The 21,575-nt window shown below is 38.7% G+C and overlaps 1 protein-coding gene across 1 annotated transcript in view; it reads left to right on the top strand.

Annotated features, from left to right (window-relative positions):
- Positions 1 to 21,575, top strand: part of vat1l (vesicle amine transport 1-like) — a 229,971-nt gene that overhangs the window by 63,771 nt on the left and 144,625 nt on the right. Inside the window, exon 3 of the mRNA XM_039763355.1 lies at positions 5,950 to 6,165. Coding sequence (XP_039619289.1) covers positions 5,950 to 6,165 — 216 coding nt within the window. The remainder of the gene's footprint in view (positions 1 to 5,949; positions 6,166 to 21,575) is intronic.

A 21,575-nucleotide genomic window follows, 5' to 3' on the forward strand; every position in this document is an offset into this window, starting at 1 on the left:
AAAATGTTAAAAAATAAACTGTTTCCTAAGGAACAGTTCCAGAATTTACTAGATTTTGGCAAGCATTTGGTAATGTTGTAAAATAATAATATTTGTTGTTGTTTTAACATAAATGAAAAACAACATTGAGCTTTTTTGTCATATGACTTTCTGATTATCTGAAACCATTTGATTTTAGGGCATATTCACATAGTGACCCACAATAATACTCTCTGTTAAGGTCACTTTAAGTGTTGACAGTTAAAAAAAACATGTATGTGTCTCTGGAATATGGGAGGAATTCAGATTATGTGGAGAAAATCTGCAACAACAAAAAAAAATATCTGTAAACTTTACTGAGACAGTGATGTGTCATTTTTCTTTAATATAAGATGAATTTATCAACTTCCAATATGTGGAGATGCAGAATATTATATATGTTATATAACAATGAAAGCATACTGGTGACATTTAATTCCTGAAATGAGTATCTGAAAAGAAACATGACCTACTGATCATTATTGATCTGTGGATAGCTGCTTGGGAAAAATCACTGCTAGTTAATAAATATTTGTGACAAAGTAAATAATGAGGAAGCAATTTAAAATAATAAGTAAGCTTTGTCCCTCAAGTAATGTTAAATAATTACTAGCTAATCATTATAGTTTACATCTCTATGATAACTTTCCATTAAAGACAAATTTGAAAGAAAGAATTTAAAAATTACCAACTTACTAATAAGAGGGATAGAACTGCACTGGTACTAATCGAAGTTGCTTGTTTCACCACTTTAACTAACTGCACTATAGCCATGACTCGTTATTTCATTCAATGACATGGTTATTTTATTCAAAAGAATAAAAGTAGTTTTTAAGTTTTAATAATTCTGTGTGTTCTGCAAGAGCTTCAGTAATATCATACTAAGGTGTCCGCCCAGTTCACTGTTCCCTTATAAAGTATTCTTTGGGCCATTGAGCCTCTCAGACTTCCCTACAGTTCAAGATGAGGGCTCTTTTAATGTAAGATGGAGCTCCATCTACTCTCCATAGGAATGTTAACTAATTTGCACTCTTCAGGTTACTCTTTTTATCCTTTGTCCTTGTGTCATGTGACTGGAAATGGCTTTGGATGTCTTCCCAGGCTGATGATCCCTGGGAGCTCCCTTGAGCTGTCCCAATTTCTTATGGTTCGGTTCAGGTATTGCTAATTACTAGTTCTCACATTTGGAAAAGGAGAAAGATGCTCTGAGGCATCAGGAGGTTTTTGTCCTATTCCTCTGGCTTCCCTTGTCCTCCCAGTCCAGATGTAATGAGGAGCAAGAGGAGCAAACAGTGACATAATCTTTCAATAATGTTTATAACATTACAATGCAGCATTAATAACTATGGAATATACCTCACATTTTTTTTTAGTTTATTCCAGTTCATTAAGAAATCCTCTTCTATCATTTCTTGTTTTAAAGATTTTGATAGTTTGTGTTTTTAAAAACTTAATGTATTTCTCAGAGTATATAGGATAAAGTCTGAAGTTATATTCATTTTAATTTTATAAATTGTAGTTTTTCTTAAAACTGTGACATTTTTTCATTTTTATTTTTGTCTGCTGTGCATCAGCAGAGGGCTGGAGAAAACTGGCACTTACAATATGTTGGCAGTGGACTGATGGAAAATTGTTAGCTGGTAAACTGTAGATCTTTGATTAAACATGTACAATGAGCATTTTGGTGATACAGAAACTCTCCCATCTTCGAACCAACAAATAGCTAAAAGGTTTTGCCAGTCTATCTCCTTCCAATTGCTATTGCCCTGGAAGATAATTTGGGTCTTGGATTTTAAAGCTTCCCTTGAGCCAAATGTCCTATATGACATCATTCATTTGGTGGTACATTAGATATACATTTTTCTCTACATACAGATAGAAATCTGTCAAGGATTCTTTGATATTCCTGAGATAAACAGGGGCCATGAAATCATCTTTCCTACTGTGGTTCATTGCTGCAGAAAGTAGGTTGTCATACAAATGGTGATCTTCAACTGCTGTAACTGAAATGGGTATCAGCAAAGAGCATTGAAGTTTTCAAGACAATTGCAGACCTCTCCATATTCTCGTGACCAATAGGAGGCAGTAGATCACCCCAAGTCAAGAGAAGTGGGACGTTGTTGACTTTTAAATGTATGCACAGTCATATTTCTCAGCCTGCATAATAATTTACTCTACTTTCATCAAAAAAGATAACAGTGGTATGTCTTTCATTGCCTAGGAACATCTGAGTACTGGGGTGTTTTCCGAAAAAAGATTTTTAGTGAAGTAGTATTTAGTTGTATGAAATTAAATCAAATGTGAAGAACTGGCTGTGCAAAAATTTGGGTCCCCTTGTAATTTTGCTGATTTGAATGCATGTAACTGCTCAATGCTGATTACTTGCAACACCAAATTGGTTGGATTAACTATTTAAGCCTTGAATGTTATAGACAGGTGTGTCCAATCATGAGAAAAGGTATTTAAGGTGGTCAATTGCAAGTTGTGTTTCCCTTTGACTCTCCTCTGAAGAGTGAGAGCATGAGATCCTCAAAGCAACTCTCAAAAGATCTGAAAACAAAGATTGCTCAGTATCATGGTTTAGGGGAAGGCTACAAAAACCTATCTCGGAGGTTTAAGCTGTCAGTTTCAACTGTAAGGAATGTAATCAGGAAATGGAAGGCCAAAGGCACAGTTGCTGTTAAACCCAGGTCTGGCAGGCCAAGAAAAATACAGGAACGACATATGCACAGGATTGTGAGAATGGTTACAGACAACCCACAGATCACCTCCAAATACCTGCAAGAACATCTTGCTGCAGATGGTGTATCTGTACTTCGTTCTACAATTCAACGCAATTTGCACAAAGGACATCTGTATGGCAGGGTGATGAGAAAGAAGCCCTTTCTGCACTCACACCACAAACAGAGTTGCTTGTTGTATGCAAATGCTCATTTAGACAAGCCAGATTCATTTTGGAACAAAGTGCTTTGGACTGATGAGACAAAAATGAGTTATTTGGTCTTAACAAAAAGCACTTTGCATGGTGGAAGAAGAACACTGCATTTCAAGAAAAATACCTGCTACCTACTGTCAAATTTGGTGGAGGTTCCATCATGCTGTGGGGCTGTGTGGCTAGTTCAGGGACTCGGGCTCTTTTTAAAGCCGAGGTTTGAATGAATTCAGCCCAATATCAACAAATTCTTCAGGATAATGTTCAAGCATCAGTTACAAAGTTGAAGTTACGCAGGGGTTGGATATTCCAACAAGACAATGACCCAAAACACAATTTGAAATCTACAAAGGCATTCATGCAAAGGGAGAAGTACAATGTTCTCGCATGGTCGTCACAGTCCCGAGTTGAATATCATCGAAAATCTATGGGAGATTTGAAGCAGGCTGTCCATGCTTGACAGCCATCAAATTTAACTGAACTGAAGAGATAAAAATGCAGGTATAACAGACAATAACTGAACTGAAGAGATTGTGTATGGAAGAATGGTCACAAATACCACCATCCAGAATCCAGACAGTCATCAAAGGCTATAGGATGTGTCAACTAAGTATTGATGTAATATCTCTGTTGGGGTGTCCAAATTTATGCACCTGTCTAATTTTGTTATGATGCATATTGCATATTTTCTGCTAATCCAATAAACTTAATGTCACTGCTGAAATACTACTGTTTCCATAAGGCATGTCATATATTAAAAGGAAGTCGCTACTTTGAAAGCTCAGCCAACGATAAACAAAAATCCAAAGAATTAAGAGGGGTTCCCAAACTTTTTCATATTACTGCATTAAGGCGCTTTTCAACTGCATAGTACGGCACAGCACGGTTCAGTACAGCTCACCTTGATTCGCTCAGTTCGCTCGGTTTGCGTTTCGACTGCAGTTTAGTACCGCTTTAGAGTGGGCGGGATTATTCACGTGTCGTTATAGTTGCGCCGCCTCTACTGCCGTGACACCGTGGAACTTTTACAACAACACGCAGACAACGACAACACTTTAGCTTGACGACGCGCAAGGGTAAGCATCTAAAAAAAGCACATCACTAGCTAACTTTTATCAATGTTGCAAAGCATAAAATGAACTTAACTGCCAGTGTAACATTAAAATGCTGATTCTGTATATTACAGATCTTCCACATTTTGCAAAAAAGTCGCCGCAACAGACCATCTGTTTGGACATTTAACTCTGCTTCAGAGTGGTGGGATGTGATTGTTCCCGGTTTTACAAACACTCAGTGGCTGGAGAACTTTCGAATGTCTGAAGAAACATTCATCCACTTATGCAACAAACTGCGTCCAGCGATGGAGAGACGGGACACAAACTTCTGCGTGTGTGTACCTTTAAAGAAAAGAATAGCCAGTGACGCAGTAATGACGATTTTCTCCGGCGAATCAGTGACCAGCAGAGTTTACACGTCACGTTTTGGTAACGGTTCGGCGCGCTTGGAACCTCGGCTGAGGTGGTACTAAAAAAAGGACCAGGTACCAGGTACTGTTCCCAGTGGAAAACCCCCCAAAAGTGAGCTGAACTGAACCGTGTCGTGCCGTACTATGCAGTGGAAAAGCGCCATTAGATAGTCCCAGACTGGTCAAATTAGTACCATGTTTCCTTTTAAAGGCAGGCATCAAAGAGTCTTCATAGACCTCCGGCCCTTTAAGACTTGAGGTGTAGGGACAACATGAGTCCTTAGAGGGAATTCAATACTGCTGTCCATAGAGCAGAAATAGATTTGTTCATGCCCCTGAAACTGTTTATAATTTTGGTCAAAGTGACCCTGGAATATCGTTTATTGAAATTAGAGTATGGAGATGAAATGGAGAAAAGTTTCAGCAGATGAAAAAAGGAGAAGGCAGAATCAAGACAGGTGAGAAGTTGAGATTGTGCTGTATACTCAGTAATTGAACAGGTGGGCAAGCCAACCCACCAGAAAGGCAAGCTTAAAGGCCTAGAAAAGCAAAAGACATTTTTTTTTTTTGGTAATTTTCTACTTTTTACTTTTCTTGTGTCAATTTCTCTCTGCATTTTTGTTGTTAAGGGCATCATTTTTGCAATTGTTTGGCTGTTTTGGGCTATTATGGTTGAGGAGGGTGGCCACATGAGCTTCACCTCCTAACACACATGCTTAAAATAAAGCCCTAATTTTCAAAGTATACAATAATTGTACGTGTGAGTAGTTGTTTGAGGCAGCCTTACAAATAATGAGTTAATAAGTAAACATACAGATGAACTGCTTAATGTTCTCAGCAATTCATATTTTCAAAAGGTATGAATTGTTATGATCTGTATTTTTAAAGCTCTGTTCTCCTGAGATTAGCTAACAGTTTCTGTTGCTTATTTCCTTTAATTAATTCACCATGTCATTTAATCCTCCATGAATTAATTCATTCAGCCAAGTTCCATTCACTCATTTACCCACCACCCATTGTTTGATATATTTAAATTCTCTTTATTGCTTTAAAATATAAAACATTGCAATATAGAAACATGATATCCATTGTGTCTGTCTTAGCCATTGTTTCTTAGAGAATTTCTTTTAAAACAGCCTGGGCTGTTTTTCATATGTTTTAGGGTATCTACATTGAAATCAGTATTTTTTCATATGAAGATATTATAAAAAACATTGATTCACTAAGGGTTCTAACCAGTTATTACTAATCAACAGGGGTAAATTGTACACTTCAGTTTTTGGATGTGAATAATTTAATTGCAGTAGTGTGTTGTTAGTTTTCTGTGATAAAAATGTTCTTTTATTTATGTAGGAAAAGCAGATTTTTTTTGTGATGACTCTCCACTTCGTAGATTTATCAGTAGAACCTTTATGGATACTTAATATAGGCAGAATCTTCTTTTCTTGTATATTGAGCATTAATCTGTAAAATCAATAGATAGCCCATATATATTTATTCATTGCATTTTTTTCTTTTGAATAAACTCTTTCAGATTGGAGATCGAGTTATGGCGTTTGTGAACTATGGTGCCTGGGCTGAAGTTGTGTGCACTCCTGCAGAATTTGTATACAAAATTCCTGATGATATGACTTTCACAGAAGCTGCTGCTTTCTCTATGAACTTTGTAGCTGCCTATATGATGCTGTTTGAAGTTGCCAACCTGCGAGAAGGGATGTCTGTATTGGTTCACTCGGCTGGAGGAGGAGTGGTAAGTGGTAACAGAAGCTTAGTAGAAATTATAGTAGTTAACACTACCTTAATTGTGTGATTTACACAGATCACCTCTCTGCCAAATAAAATGCTAACAATGTCAATGTCAATTTATTTATATAGCACATTTAAAACAACATAAGAATGCTGTGGCCAAAGTGTTTTACAATAATAGAATATAAGAAAACAAACAAATAACATAAAAATCATAAATAGAAATAAAATATATGACCATAAATAACATAAATAATAAATAGAAGTGATATTATATAATCACAATGAGGAAACCATCAGTATTACTGAAGGTCACTGAATGCAAGAGAATAGAAATAAGTCTTTAATCTCATTTTGAACAGTTCAATTGTAGACGACTCCTTTATGTGATGAGGTAAAGAGTTCCACAGGCGAGGAACAGCAGCTGCAAAAGCCCTGTCCCCCTTAGTTTTTTACACTTAGTACGAGGGACAACAAGAGACAACTGGCCAGAAGATCTAAGCACTCTAGATGGCTGGTGTAAAGCACACAATTCAGATAAACAGGCAGGAGCAATAAAAACTAGCAATAAGATTTTAAAATCAATTCAAAAACTGACAGGCAGCCAGTGTAAAGAAGCTAAAGTCAGAGAAACAGAGTCATATTTTCTTGCCCCAACCAGAAAGCGAGCAGCAACATTCTGGACCAACTGTATCCTGTGTATCAGGGATTTGGTAATTCCAGAATACAGCGAGTTGCAGTAATCAAGGCACTAATGGTGCAAGAAAAACAAACCACCTACAAAATAAAGCATACAGAAAAAAAGTCAACATTTTTTGGGACTGAACCCATTTACTTTATATCTAATTCACTGTAAATAGATACATAATCTTTGTTCAGTGTTGTAGTAATGCCTTTGTGGTATGAATTTTCTTTTGGGTTGAACATGTTCTTCAACGGGGCGGCACGGTGGCACAGGTACTCCCTGTGTGGAGTTTGTATGTTCTCCCCATGTCTGCATTGGTTTCCTCGGGGTACTCCGGTTTCCTCGCACAGTCCAAAGACATGCAGGTTAGGTGCATTGATGATCCTAAATTGTCCCTAGTATGTGTTTTATGTGTGTGTGTGCCCCCTGCGGTGGACTGGTGCCCTGCCTGGTGTTTGTTTCCTGCCTTGTGCCTTGTGTTGGCTGGGATTGGCTCCAGCAGACCCCTGTGACCCTGTAGTTAGGATATAGCGGGTTGGATAATGGATGGATGGATATTCTTCAACTTTAAACTTGCCGGAATGCTTTGAAAAACTTGCCTGTGTCAATTTTCATAATTGACACTAAATCCATCACATTCATTTAGTTTTGATTCATTTGTAAATGAACAGTATGTTTGCTTTCATACTTCTTTGTTAATAACAATCTAAAAGTGTGATTTATGTTCATACCCTAAATGTAAACTAAATTGCTGTAGTTGACATTGCAAAGATTATAATTATATAATATATAATTTTTTATGTGATATGTATTGCCAGTGGGTATTTCTTTACCAGTGTTCAGAAGAAGTAGCCATACACAGATGTATATGCAGTTCTAGTTGGTAAGAAATTTCTCGGAAGTTTTAATTGGTTTCCAGAACTAAACTAGGTGTCTTTAGAATATGGCAGCGTTCTAGGATCCTAATTTATCTTAAGCTTTGGATAGCTCAGCCTTGCATGCACCCACAGTTTGAAGCAAACATCTGTGTATTTATATTTAATGAGAGTGATTAATAGACATAATAAAATGGGATAAATCATTAAAGGTGAACCAGAACAAAATTTAGGGTTGGGCAGGTAATTGGCAGGTAAATGTTAATGAAAATAAATATAAGGTTGCACATGTTGGATGTAAAATTATTCATTAGATTAACTACACAAAGGGAATTGTGAAAATGTAAAGTGCAACATATGACAAAGAGCTGTTCTACAGGACTGCGGAAAACTCTTTACAGACAGGTGGGAAGACAGCGATTAGTGAGCAGTTCACACTCTGCATGGCTAGATGATTGAGTGACAGCCGTCTATTTGGCATGAGAGGAGAGAGCATTCTTTAAATCATAAGATTTGAGAAAGAGGGCAGAGACTTTTATAGGAAGGTAAAAATTTAGAGCTCTATGCAAGTGCAGTGCTTGCTTGTGTGGTGCATCTCCTCAGTGTTGAACTGCATGATAGTAGTTTCTGATACTGTGATACCAACAGTGTTCATGTTGGGAACAATGAGAGTTTAGCCTCTCTTGTCCTCTTTTTGTTTGTTTTTTTTAATTTCCCACAGCACAGCAAAACTGTCTCACTAAGCTCTTAGGGTGTTGATATTTATTGTTGTTCAGTAAACAAGCCAGTTTCTGGTATAAACCTGAGGCATTTCTACTCAGAGGACTTCAGTTCCCAGCAGTCAGCAGGAGAACACAGGGGCTGATAGAAATAGGACACTTTGCAGTGAGTCAAATTTCAGGGGGAAAGGATCATGCAATATTTAATTTTGCATATTTCATAAAAAGTGGCAGTATTGTATGATGCCGGTCAAAAGTACAGATATTGTAACTTTTGTATACAGATTGCTTATCTGCGTATGATTCAATTTGCCCTTTTAGATCTGCATATCATAACACCATAGCTTATTTATTTTATAGTACATAGGACCAAAGTAAGATTTTGGTGTATGGCCAGCAGTGGAACACTAACAGGAACCCCTAATTACCAGTGTTTTTTTCACACTGATTATAAATACTAGTATGGTGTTGAGTACAAATCAAGGCATATTAAGCTTAAAATATAAAATGTGAGAAAATTCATGTGGAGTTTTGTGTGCAGTTCTTGTCTTTGATCTTTTCTTTTGACGGGGTCAAAAATGTTAAAAAAAAGGCTGTATAGTATATACAGTGGTGTGAAAAACTATTTGCCCCCTTCCTGATTTCTTATTCTTTTGCATGTTTGTCACACAAAATGTTTCTGATCATCAAACACATTTAACCATTAGTCAAATATAACACAAGTAAACACAAAATGCAGTTTTTAAATGATGGTTTTTATTATTTAGGGAGAAAAAATCCAAACCTACATGGCCCTGTGTGAAAAAGTAATTGCCCCCTGAACCTAATAACTGGTTGGGCCACCCTTAGCAGCAATAACTGCAATCAAGCGTTTGCGATAACTTGCAATGAGTCTTTTACAGCGCTCTGTAGGAATTTTGGCCCACTCATCTTTGCAGAATTGTTGTAATTCAGCTTTATTTGAGGGTTTTCTAGCATGAACCGCCTTTTTAAGGTCATGCCATAGCATCTCAATTGGATTCAGGTCAGGACTTTGACTAGGCCACTCCAAAGTCTTCATTTTGTTTTTCTTCAGCCATTCAGAGGTGGATTTGCTGGTGTGTTTTGGGTCATTGTCCTGTTGCAGCACCCAAGATCGCTTCAGCTTGAGTTGACGAACAGATGGCCGGACATTCTCCTTCAGGATTTTTGGTAGACAGTAGAATTCATGGTTCCATCTATCACAGCAAGCCTTCCAGGTCCTGAAGCAGCAAAACAACCCCAGACCATCACACTACCACCACCATATTTTACTGTTGGTATGATGTTCTTTTTCTGAAATGCTGTGTTCCTTTTACGCCAGATGTAACGGGACATTTGCCTTCTAAAAAGTTCAACTTTTGTCTCATCAGTCCACAAGGTATTTCCCAAAAGTCTTGGCAATCATTGAGATGTTTCTTAGCAAAACTGAGACGAGCCCTAATGTTCTTTTGCTTAACAGTGGTTTGCGTTTGGAAATCTGCCATGCAGGCCGTTTTGCCCAGTCTCTTTCTTATGGTGGAGTCGTGAACACTGACCTTAATTGAGGCAAGTGAGGCCTGCAGTTCTTTAGACGTTGTCCTGGGGTCTTTGTGACCTCTCGGATGAGTCGTCTCTGCGCTCTTGGGGTAATTTTGGTCGGCCAGCCACTCCTGGGAAGGTTCACCACTGTTCCATGTTTTTGCCATTTGTGGATAATGGCTCTCACTGTGGTTCGCTGGAGTCCCAAAGCTTTAGAAATGGCTTTATAACCTTTACCAGACTGATAGATCTCAGTTACTTCTGTTCTCATTTGTTTCTGAATTTCTTTGGATCTTGGCATGATGTCTAGCTTTTGAGGTGCTTTTGGTCTACTTCTCTGTGTCAGGCAGCTCCTATTGAAGTGATTTCTTGATTGAAACAGGTGTGGCAGTAATAAGGCCTGGGGTGGCTACGGAAATTGAACTCAGGTGTGATACACCACAGTTAGGTGATTTTTTAACAAGGGGGCAATTACTTTTTCACACAGGGCCATGTAGGTTTGGATTTTTTCTCCCTAAATAATAAAAACCATCATTTAAAAACTGCATTTTGTGTTTACTTGTGTTATATTTGACTAATGGTTAAATGTGTTTGATGATCAGAAACATTTTGTGTGACAAACATGCAAAAGAATAAGAAATCAGGAAGGGGGCAAATAGTTTTTCACACCACTGTAGAGTAAGTTTAGATAGCAAATAATTTTTATCAGCTATGTATTTCAAATGTTTCCAGCTTTGCAGAAGATTTCAAAACTATGGAAACAGACCATTGTTTATTAGGTGTCTAAAACTACAAATCCAAAAAAGCCCTAAATGACTTCTGACTATTTGGTTCAACTTCTCATATTATGAAATTCTTTGATAATCTAATAAAGAAGGAACTGATGAACGAAACACAGGCTTCTCTTGACCCTTACCAGTTTGCATAAGGAGCAAAGAGAGGGTTGAAGGACACCCCAGCTACACTGCTGCAGCTACTGCATGAGCTCTTAGAAGGTTCCACAATCCATGTCAGATTTCTGTATATTGACTGACTTATAAAATCCAATAATCCAATAATTGATATTTTTGTTTGGAATCTAAATTGGTCCGTTGCATATTGTATTTTTAACTGTAAGAACACTAATACTATGTGTTGAAAGCAGCTTCTTTGAAGAATTTTCTTTCCAAACTGCTACCTGAAGGCTGCTGTCAGTCTCTTCTTCTGTTTATGTTATGTAGAAATGACTGTTGCAGTTCATAGAAGGACAACCATAACTTAAACTTTACAGATAACTACAGTATGTATTTGTTAGTCTTCAACATGATAAGGAGGACAGTGATGGGCTTGATTTTCTAGATTTTATTAAGTGGCTTGATCATTCCTTTTTAGAGGTAAATACCTCTAAAAGAGGTGTGTGGCTGTAGATTTTAGATGCACGCTCTCCTTCTCTCTTAACAATAAGAAAAGAGTACACTGTAGAAATGCTGGAGAACTACATTATATTTAGTGATTTCTGAATATTTAGGTAACATATTTAGGTAACATATAATCCTATTTAGGAGCTGAACTGTTTTAAAGCAGACAAAACTACTATTTTTTTCTGTTATTGAATCTTGTCAACACTGTCAAAATTTGAGAGATAATTGTTCGACTGCAGGAGGCCTTTCTCCTTAGCTACATTTTTGTTATTTTATATAAATATGTCCAATCTATTCTGTCAAACAGAAATCATTATTTGTCTATAAAGTCTGTAATTATTGCCATCAGGCTGTAAATTTGGATTCTGGAGAATCAAAAGTAGTAGATTAAAAATTATTTTATGCCCTGTGCTATAAAGTAAACATTTTGAATTCTAACTTGAAGAACTCTTAAATCATTGCAGTGTACTATCATAATTCAATCAAGAATCCATGGTGTGCTTTGTATTTATAATATACTGTATATTACTAGCTAATCTGCGGTGTACCATACGCCGCATAATCAGGCTGGTTTTTTAATGTTTTTTAAGCACAGGGAGAAAATTAACATTTGAAAAATCAGTAATGTAATAAATCAGCAAGAAAAGCAACATTGTAACAATGCACGGAACGAACCAACACACAATCGTCTGTGACAGAAAACTGGCAGACTGCCATCGCTCATGTCATATCACTTGAGTCGTTGTCGTCTTTGCACAGTCCAGATGCACCTGTGACTCATGTAGACTTTCTGTGTTCCTACAAGAACATCTAAGAAGACGCATGTTTGTCGCGGATGCGAATTGCTGTATGTAGCGTGTAAAACCGTTTGCTATGGTGCACGCAGTCGTGCATCGTAACCGAAAACTCGGTTTTTAAAGACTGCTTACTTCATTGTGTTTTAACCTCAGTTGTAAAGGATTGTTTTAAGGATCCCATGGGATACCCCTCGCAAACAGTTTTACACGTTGCATATGGCAATTCACCTCTGGCGTGGCTCCTTCCTGCATGCGCCATAGGTGTCTTACTTGTTTACTTGCTTAGTGAATCCACGGCCCTTCCGGCTTTCCATTGGTGTCTTGCCTTAGTGAATTATATATATAGATTTTCTGTCTAGTGTCTTATTTTCTAAATATATGTAACAGGGCTTTGTGTCTGTACACTCTTGCTGCAAACAAATCTCTACATAATGTAATTTTTACTTATGTAATATTACACAAAAACATGTCAGTTCTAGACAAAGTCCATAGATTACCTATTAGACTGATTCCAGGACTGCATTTTACGAGCTGCAAAAATATACTGAAGGGACAGAGTCCTTTCAGCTACAGCAAATTAAGATACATTTTTCTGTATCTTTAAAAAGTGTAGATAACAAAGAATTGAAGATGTTTTAATGATTTTGTTTTTATTTAAAAGTTAGGCAAATATTAGATTGGCAAGCTGTGCTGGGTTGAATTGCCAGTTCATATCAAAACTCTTCATATTTTCCTATAGTATTATTTTTGGGGAGATATTTTCATGTACTGCTGTAGTTCATTCATATGGATATCCTATATCTGGCACAAAGTCCATATTAGAGTACAGATGTGGGAGTGTTAATCAAAGGCTAGGGATGAAAGGTAAAATTATGCTGAAATTACCAATTGTCCAGTACAGACAGGCAGACAGACAGACACTTTATTAATCCCAAGGGGAAATTCACAAACTCCAGCAGCAGCATACTGATAAAAAAATATATATATATTAAATTAAAGAGAGATAAAAATGCAGGTATAACAGACAATAACTTTGTATAGTGTTAATGTTTACCCCCCGGGTGGAACTGAAGAGTCGCATAGTGTGGGGGAGGAACGATCTCCTCAGTCTGTCAGTGGAACAGGACAGTGACAGCAGTCTGTCGCTGAAGCGGCTCCTCTGTTTGGAGATGACACTGTTCATTGGATGCAGTGGATTCTCTATGATTGACTGGAGCCTGCTCAGTGCCCATCGCTCTGCCACGGATGTCAAACTGTCGAGCTCCGTGCCTACAATAGAGCCTACCTTCCTCACCAGTTTGTCCAGGTGTGAGGTGTCCCTCTTCTTTATGCTGCCTCCCCAGCACACCACCGCATAGAAGAGTGCGCTTGCCACAACCATCTGATAGAACATCTGCAGCATCTTACTGCAGATGTTGAAAGATGCCAGCCTTGTAAGGAAGTATATATAGTTGGCTCTGTCCTCTCTTGCACAGAGCATCAGTATTGGCAGTCCAGTCCAATTTATCATCCAGTTGCACTCCCAGATATTTATAGGTCTGCACCCTCTGCACACAGTCACCTCTGATGATCACTGGGTCCATGAGGGACCTGGTCCTCCTAAAATCCACCACCAGCTCCTTGGTTTTCGTGGTGTTCAGTTGTAGGTGGTTTGAGTCGCATCATTTAACAAATTTCTTGGTTAGGTTGATATACTCCTCCTCCTGCCCACTCCTGATGCAGCCTAAGATAGCAGTGTCATCATCGAACTTTTGCACGTGGCAGGACTCTGAGTTGTATTGGAAGTCCGATGTATATAGGCTGAACAGGACCGGAGAAAGTACAGTCCCCTTCGGTGATCCTGTGTTGCTGACCATAATGTCAGACCTGCAGTTCCCAAAACGCACATACTGAGTTCTGTCTGTAAGATAGTCCACGATCCATGCCAAAAGATTTGAATCTTCTCCCATCTCTGTCAGATTGTCCCTAAGCAGCAGAGGTTGGATGGTGTTGAAGGCACTAGAGAAGTCCAGAAACATAATTCTTACAGCACCACTGCCTCTGTCCAAGTGGGAGAGTGATCTGTGTAGCATATAGATTATGGCTTCCTCTGCTTCCACCTTCTCCTGGTATGTGAACTGCAGAGGGTCGAGGGTGTGGTGGACCTGTGGCCTCAGGTGGTGAAGCAGCAGCCGCTCCATGGTCTTCATCACATGTGACGTCAGAGCGACAGGCCGAAAGTCATTCAGCTCACTTGGACGTGATACCTTTGGGACTGGGGTGATGCAAGATGTTTTCCAAAGCCTCAGGACTCTCCCCTGTTCCAGGCTCAGGTTGAAGATGCGCTGTATAGGACTCCCCAGCTCCAATGCACAGGCCTTCAGCAGTCATGGCGATACTCCATCTGGACCCACTGCTTTGCTGGTACAAAGTCTCCTCAGCTCTCTGCTTACCTGGGCTGCTGTAATTATGGGAGGGGATGTCTCTCCTATGCTGGTATCAGCATAAGGATGGGTGGAGGGTGCAGTACTCTGAGGTGAGAGTGGGTTAGGGTGGTCAAACCTGTTAAAGAAGTTGTTCATCTGGTTTGCTCTCTCCACGTCTCTCTCGATGGTGGCACCCCGCTTCGAGCTGCAGCCAGTGATGATGTTCATCTTATCCCACACTTCCTTCATGCTATTATTCTGCAACTTCTGCTCCAGCTTTCTTCTGTACTGCTCCTTCGCCACCCGGAATTGGACTCCGAGTTCCTTCTGCACGCGCTTGAGCTCATGCTGATCACCGCCTTTAAAAGCCCTTTTCTTCTAGTTCAAAAGGCCCTTGATGTCACTTGTAATCCATGGCTTGTTGTTAGCATAGCAGCGTACTGTTCTTACTGGAACTACAATGTCCATACAGAAGTTAAAGTAGTCAGTAGTGCAGTCAACAACCTCCTCAATATCAGGCATGTCAAACTCGCTACCATTGGTGGGCCGCTTCGACTGCCATACGTGCGTCAGTGGGCCGCACTGTTACAAATACTATTATACTATTATACAAAGTTACTGTAGCTTTCTTTCCAATACTGAAAACTTTAAAAAATGTAACACTTAAAGTTTAAAGAAAAGCAATTTATTTTCATACAATCTCCATACAACATCGTACAATTATAGTCTTCGCCTCTTAGCTAAGTCCTTATATTATAATATTATATTCATTATATTATATTCATTGCTTATATAGGAGTCTTACAGTGTGAGATTTATTTCTTTTGTCCCGACACTTGGCATCTCTTGTTAGTAACCAGTTCGTCAATATCAGGCTTGAAATCTTGTGCAGCTGCAACTTTTATGAGGGATGAAAGGTGCTCAGCAGTAAGTCTTGAGCGATGTGGGGTTTTGGTAGCTTTCATTAACGAAAACAATTGCTCACAAAGGTAAGTGCTTCCAAACATAGACAGTACTCGATGCCAACTTATGGATCTGCACATACGAGGGTGGCAGGTAAGCATACAAGCCTGGCACACCAACTTCGTTGTATTTTGCCTTCAGAATAGAATCTGACTGCAGTTCAATCAATTCCATTTGGATATTCTCAGGCGCATTCTCAACGTTGTAAGAGTATGGTGAACAGCGCAAAGTCCTGTTCGTGTGAACTGAAATCGCGAAAACTCTCACTGAATTCATTGCTCAGTAATACATGTTGGAAAACAATCCTCCAAAAATCAAATTTTACTTTACTAAGTTTACTTCAAAGTTAATATTGAAAAATAAGCCGATATGCAAAAAGCCCCCTGACCTACACTAATTATACAAACTCAAAATCACAAAAATATGTTAATAAACAACTCCTCAACTTCTCGCGTCCACTTCAGATCTTCAGCTGTAGTCTGCACTAACTTTTTGTTACAATACTAGCACAAAAATTACATAAAACTATAGCAAAAAAAAACGTGAATATATGCGAGCTATTACTACTAGTGATGGTTCGGTTCTGCCCAGTGGCCAGTCTCAGCAGCCCAGCCAGTAGTGTAGCCCAGTGGTCCGCAACCTTTTTGACACCAAGGACCGCTTTACTAGAAGCAAATTTTTCCAGGGACGGGTGGGTTGTTGGAGGTTGGAGTTTGTGGGGTGATTATGGGAGGGTTCGTAGGGCAGTTTTATACACAATTTACATTACATTTCTATTATTATTAAGTTATAATTTAGTAATAGAAATTATACAGCTTACCATAATGCAGAATCAGTGAGAGCCCTGAGCTTGTTTTCCTGTAACCAGACGATCCCATCTGGGGAGGATGAAAGACAGTGACACGCAAAGTGTGTTGCTTATGTTCAGTCTACTCCGTAATCTCACTGCAGAAAACGTGCATCACAAAGATAGGATGTTGGAAATTGAAGCAGGTTCAATAGCTTCTTTCGCGTTAGTTTAATCTTCTATCTACAAGTTATGCTGACAAGAATTTTTCTCAGCATTTCCTTGCAGTAATACACTTTCAGGGTGCGAATGATGCCCAAATCCAATTGCTGAAGCACTGCCGTGCAATTGGGTGGGAGGAATTCAACATGAACATTATCTAAGTGCGGAGTCATGTTGTGGTCAGCACAGTTATCCTTTTCTTCTTCTTCATATTGTGAGGTTTCTAAACTCTTTTGGGATCTGGGATCCACCCCACCCAACGGGAATGACACGCTGAAGATTGTCCCAAAGCGCTATTGCCACGTGTGAGATTGTTTGTTTGTCCAGGTCCCAAGAGAGTTTAAAAACCTTATATTTTCTTGAAAGAGTGCCACATTAATTGGAATGTTTCTTGAACAAGCATCACTGCAACCACATAAAAACGGCTTTTTCGGCGTCTTCAAATGCAGCAGTTCGCATATGTTTGCAACCCGAGATTTTTCTTCTTTTTTGCATATACCAAGTATGCCGTTTCTATAGAAGGTGACAATGAGTTAAATTCCAATGGATGTTTTCCAAATGTTGACGAGCAATAAGGAAAATGTATCACTTAAAATCACACAAAACAAAAACAGCAGAGAAACAGTACGAGGAATGTTCGAAGAAAGAACATTTTTTTCAATGTTTACGTTTGGGGATCATTGTGCAAATGTCCACAACTGAGCTGTGACCACAGAACTAACTGCTCTGTGTATGATTCATTCAAGCATTTCATGGTCACTTCGTTGTAATGAAAACATTTGCTGCTGAATGTACTTCGTAGTAACGAGATTTCTGTGGACTCGTGTGTCATATGGGGAAACTGTCAGAAACATAAAAATACTTTGTTGTAATACTCTGTCACCACGGTCTCTCCTTTCTCTGCGCCGCTGCAAAGCCCTGCCCGCCTAGCGTTCTGAAAAGTGTCCTCAGTGAAGGGGGCAGCCTTTTTGCTGTAGCCCTTAACTGAGTGAGTCTCCGTTGCTGGCAGTTACCGGGCCGCGGACCTCAGCCTAGCACTTCAGTTGCGACTTTGCGCCTGCAACTATACTAGCAGATGACGTTTCTGGTACCGTAATGCCATGGGAAAACATGCTTTTGTCAGAAGGCAAAAGTAAGAAAAGTCAATACGTAACACCGAAGATGCAGAATGATTCAATCACAAATGATAGTAATCATTTTGTACAAGTTTAGTGCTAACTAGGATCTGTCATGCGGGCCGCACAGATTTCTGTTGAGGGCCGCATGCGGCCCAGGAGCCGCATGTTTGACATACCTGCACTATATGATCCCTGCAGGATATCTCAGTCCGTAGTTCCAAAGCAGTCTCCCAGAGCCTGCTCTGCCTCAGTAGACCACTTCCTGAATGAGCGTGTGGTTGTAGGTAGTTCCCTCACTCTTGGTATGTAGTGAGGCAGAAGCAGAACCAGGTTATGATCTGCTTTCCCAAGCGCAGGCAGCAGGGTGGCACTGTATGCGTCTTTAATGTTTGCATATAGTAGGTCAGTAGTCCTATTTCACCGGGTGTTAGAATCCACATACTGGGAGAAGGCAGGTAATGTTTTGTCCAGCGTCACATGGTTAAAGTCTCCAGTGATTAGCACAAGCGCCTTGGGGTGCTGCGTTTGTAGTTTAGCAACAGCAGAATGGATGATGTTACCCGCTGTCTCCATGTCTGCCCAAGGAGGGATGTAAACAATAACAAAGTAGTAGTAATACGGACGCAGACTTACGGCCAACAGTTCGATGTCCCTGCAGCAAGTGGAGATTTTGACGTTTACATGTCCAGAGTTGCACCACGTATTCACATAGAGAGAAAGTCTTCCTCCTTTCTGCTTCCCGCAGGTATTTGTGTCTCTGTCTGCTCTAACTGTGCTAAACCCGGGTAGCTCCACGTTAGCATCTGGGATGTTAGTTGTTAGCCACATTTCACAAAAACGCAACAAACTGCATTCTCTGTAGGCCCTGACATTTTTCACCAGCGCAGCCAGTTTGTCGATCTTATTTGGCAGTGAGTTCACATTTCCCAGGATCACAGAAGGCACCGAAGGCTTATATCGCCACTTTCTCACTAGCCTCTTAGCTTTTAGCTTAACGCCGGCTCTGCTGCCACGATACGACCTTCTTACCTCGTCGGGTAAGTAGGGAACCACATCAGCATGGGCCTTTGTTCTCAGCGCTTGAAGTTGATTACCTGAATAGATGAGTATCAGCATGTAAAATCCATGTCCAAGTAGTAAAAAGTGTCTAGGGAACGAGTTCACATAAAAGAAAGTGGTAAGAGTGATCAGTGAAATAGACAAAAAAGGTAGAAAGATAAAGTCATACATGGAGCTGCTGGAAAGGCTGCCACTTGCGGCGGCACCTGGGTCAATAATTTGTTGTTTTCTCAGATGGGATACATTGTTGGCAACTACAAATTCTGATCTCTCATTTAAAGTGAATATAAAGTTTTGTATGTTATTTTCTGTGTATGTTTTAGGTATCCATATTTGATCCACTCAAAATCTTACCATATGAGAACAGATATGGAGGAAGTCTGAATAGTTTATCCTGATTTATAAAGTTTATAGAATCACAAACAAGAATAATTATTGCATTTATTTGGTTTACCTCATCCCATATGTTACCCTTTATATGTTTAATGTATTACTGATTTCCTTGGTACAAGTTTTAAAACAAGTGTAATTTTGTTCTATATGTAATCTGAATACCTTGTTACTAAATGAAATGACTGTTAAATCAACTGTAAGATTCTTCCTATCCCAAATTGAATTGCTACTTAAATGTACATATTTAAAAAAATGCAAAAGTTACAATTTAGTCATGATTCATAGAGTTTGAAAATTGATTTTATAATATATCCATTCTTTTTCTGAGCTACTAACTCCAATATGGGGTTGAAGGAAGCCACAGCGTCTTCTTTGATGCATTAGAGATAAAGTAGGAAACTAAAGAAAATCACTTTACAGTAGTCTTTTTTAGTAGTATTTTTGCTTTGCTTTTTTAAGAAACCATACAGTTTAATGTCTCATGGGTACCATAAATAATTCAGTGAAAGTCAAAAATAATTTCTAGACCAAATCTGAAAATCTGTTTTTACATCTTATCAAATAGAGCACTTGAAATAGATGTTCGCCCAAGGTTACATTTTTTAAAATAATGTTCTTAAAATTAGGGTTCTTTAGAAAATGAAAAACATAGTTCGAGTTGTATAGTTTGGAGAATTCAAAATACACAACCTTCAAACTTGACTCGATTAAAGAGAAATATAGTAGTCGCTGGTTAGAATACTATAAATAGGACATTGTAATCTTCATATAAATGAGTTCAAGTCCCTTGTATTCCCATGCAATATTTACTATTCCAGTACTGAAGATGATGTTTTCTCAGCTAATTTGATAATAGTTTTCAAAAGTGAAATTAATTTTCTGGATGAAGTCATTTTGCTTCACAGAGTCGCCAAGTTCAAAAAAGGCTACAGCTGCTTACAACGTGGCAAGAATAAATACACACCTGTGGTCTCATTTAAAAAACACTGTGAATTTGAGCATGAAAGTACGTATACACTAAAATACAGTAAAATGTATATGTCAATATTTGTTTATATAAAACCTTCCATGTGCATATTTCTATTTACCTCTATTTACCCTGCTCGGTTCGACCCTGAAACAGCCATATATGAACCTTGTACATACGCAGTCACGATGCTACAGACCTTCATGGGCTGGTAGGGCAGACTCCCACCTAATGTATCTAGCCACTGCTGATTGCATTTGAGAAGCTCTATGGCATGCCCTACATGGCATTGTAGCATCTGTCCTCTGTGTTCTGGGGGTCAGGGTAAGGCATAATGAGTCAATGTCTGAGCGGGTAGTGTAGTAGAAATGTAACATTTTATTAGAAGAAATCAGTAATCAGGCAGGAGAAAAACTGTTCATTGTATCTTTTAATTACTCCTCGACAAAATGCCTTAAAGGGAGCATTCTTCAAAAGCAGTCTGTTACAGCATGGTCAGAATGATCAGAATTGTCAGAGAGTTAATAATAAAGGTTCATTTTATAAACTACTGAATTTACATACATTGTCAATCAATGCATACATTTTACTCTGGTTGATTCATTGGTTTACACCGAAATGATTTATATGAAATAAAAGTCTGTTATATTCTGGTTCTTCTTATACCTTTGAGTTGCGCCACCACCCTTGAAATTTCTGTGCATATAACAACTGTCCATTCTTGTTTATAGGACATCTGCTGATTTCTTAGTCATCCTTCAGTACATTTTGTATATTACATTAACCTTTCTTCTGTTACATTCTTTATTTACTTGACCATCTCAGTATTTTTCCTAAATCAATTCTTATATTTCAGTGTACATTTTGTTGTTCACTTGACCTTTATCTGGTTTCCTGGTGTGCCTGAACAGGTTTCTGACATTTATTAAGGCATTATGTTATTTCTTTAAGATGAATGCTATGTTACCCCAAAATTATTCTTCCACATTAGCCACTATCACTTGGCATGTGTAATGACACGATTGCTGTTAAAAAAAAAGTTAAAACTTTAAAGTATAGGACACATACAGCAACACCAGCAAGTCATCTGCTTACGGTTAACAAAAACAGTGTCATTCTCGCTAGGTGTCGTTATTGCAATATGAATACTGTCAACTGTAATGATTAGGTTACCATTACCAGACACTGCAGCAAATTTCCTTTTTATGTTAATATGTAGAACCAAACCATACTGAAACTAAAGATAGCTGAAGCTTAGCACTAGAATTACCAGAGCCTACGAAAAAACTCATAGAATCAGTCCACCTTAAATCGCTTCTTAAATCCGTTCACACCTCACACCAGATGAGATCAAGAGAAAGACATTATTGCACACATTAGAGTCACAATCCTTAGGTTCCCAAAACTGAATGTTATCCAAACCTTGGTTGTATTTTATTTTCCTAACCTGGAAATTAGGAATATTAACACTAGAATTCTAGAGCC

This window comes from Polypterus senegalus, chromosome 9, assembly GCF_016835505.1.
Source record: "Polypterus senegalus isolate Bchr_013 chromosome 9, ASM1683550v1, whole genome shotgun sequence".
Classification (NCBI taxonomy): domain Eukaryota; kingdom Metazoa; phylum Chordata; class Cladistia; order Polypteriformes; family Polypteridae; genus Polypterus; species Polypterus senegalus.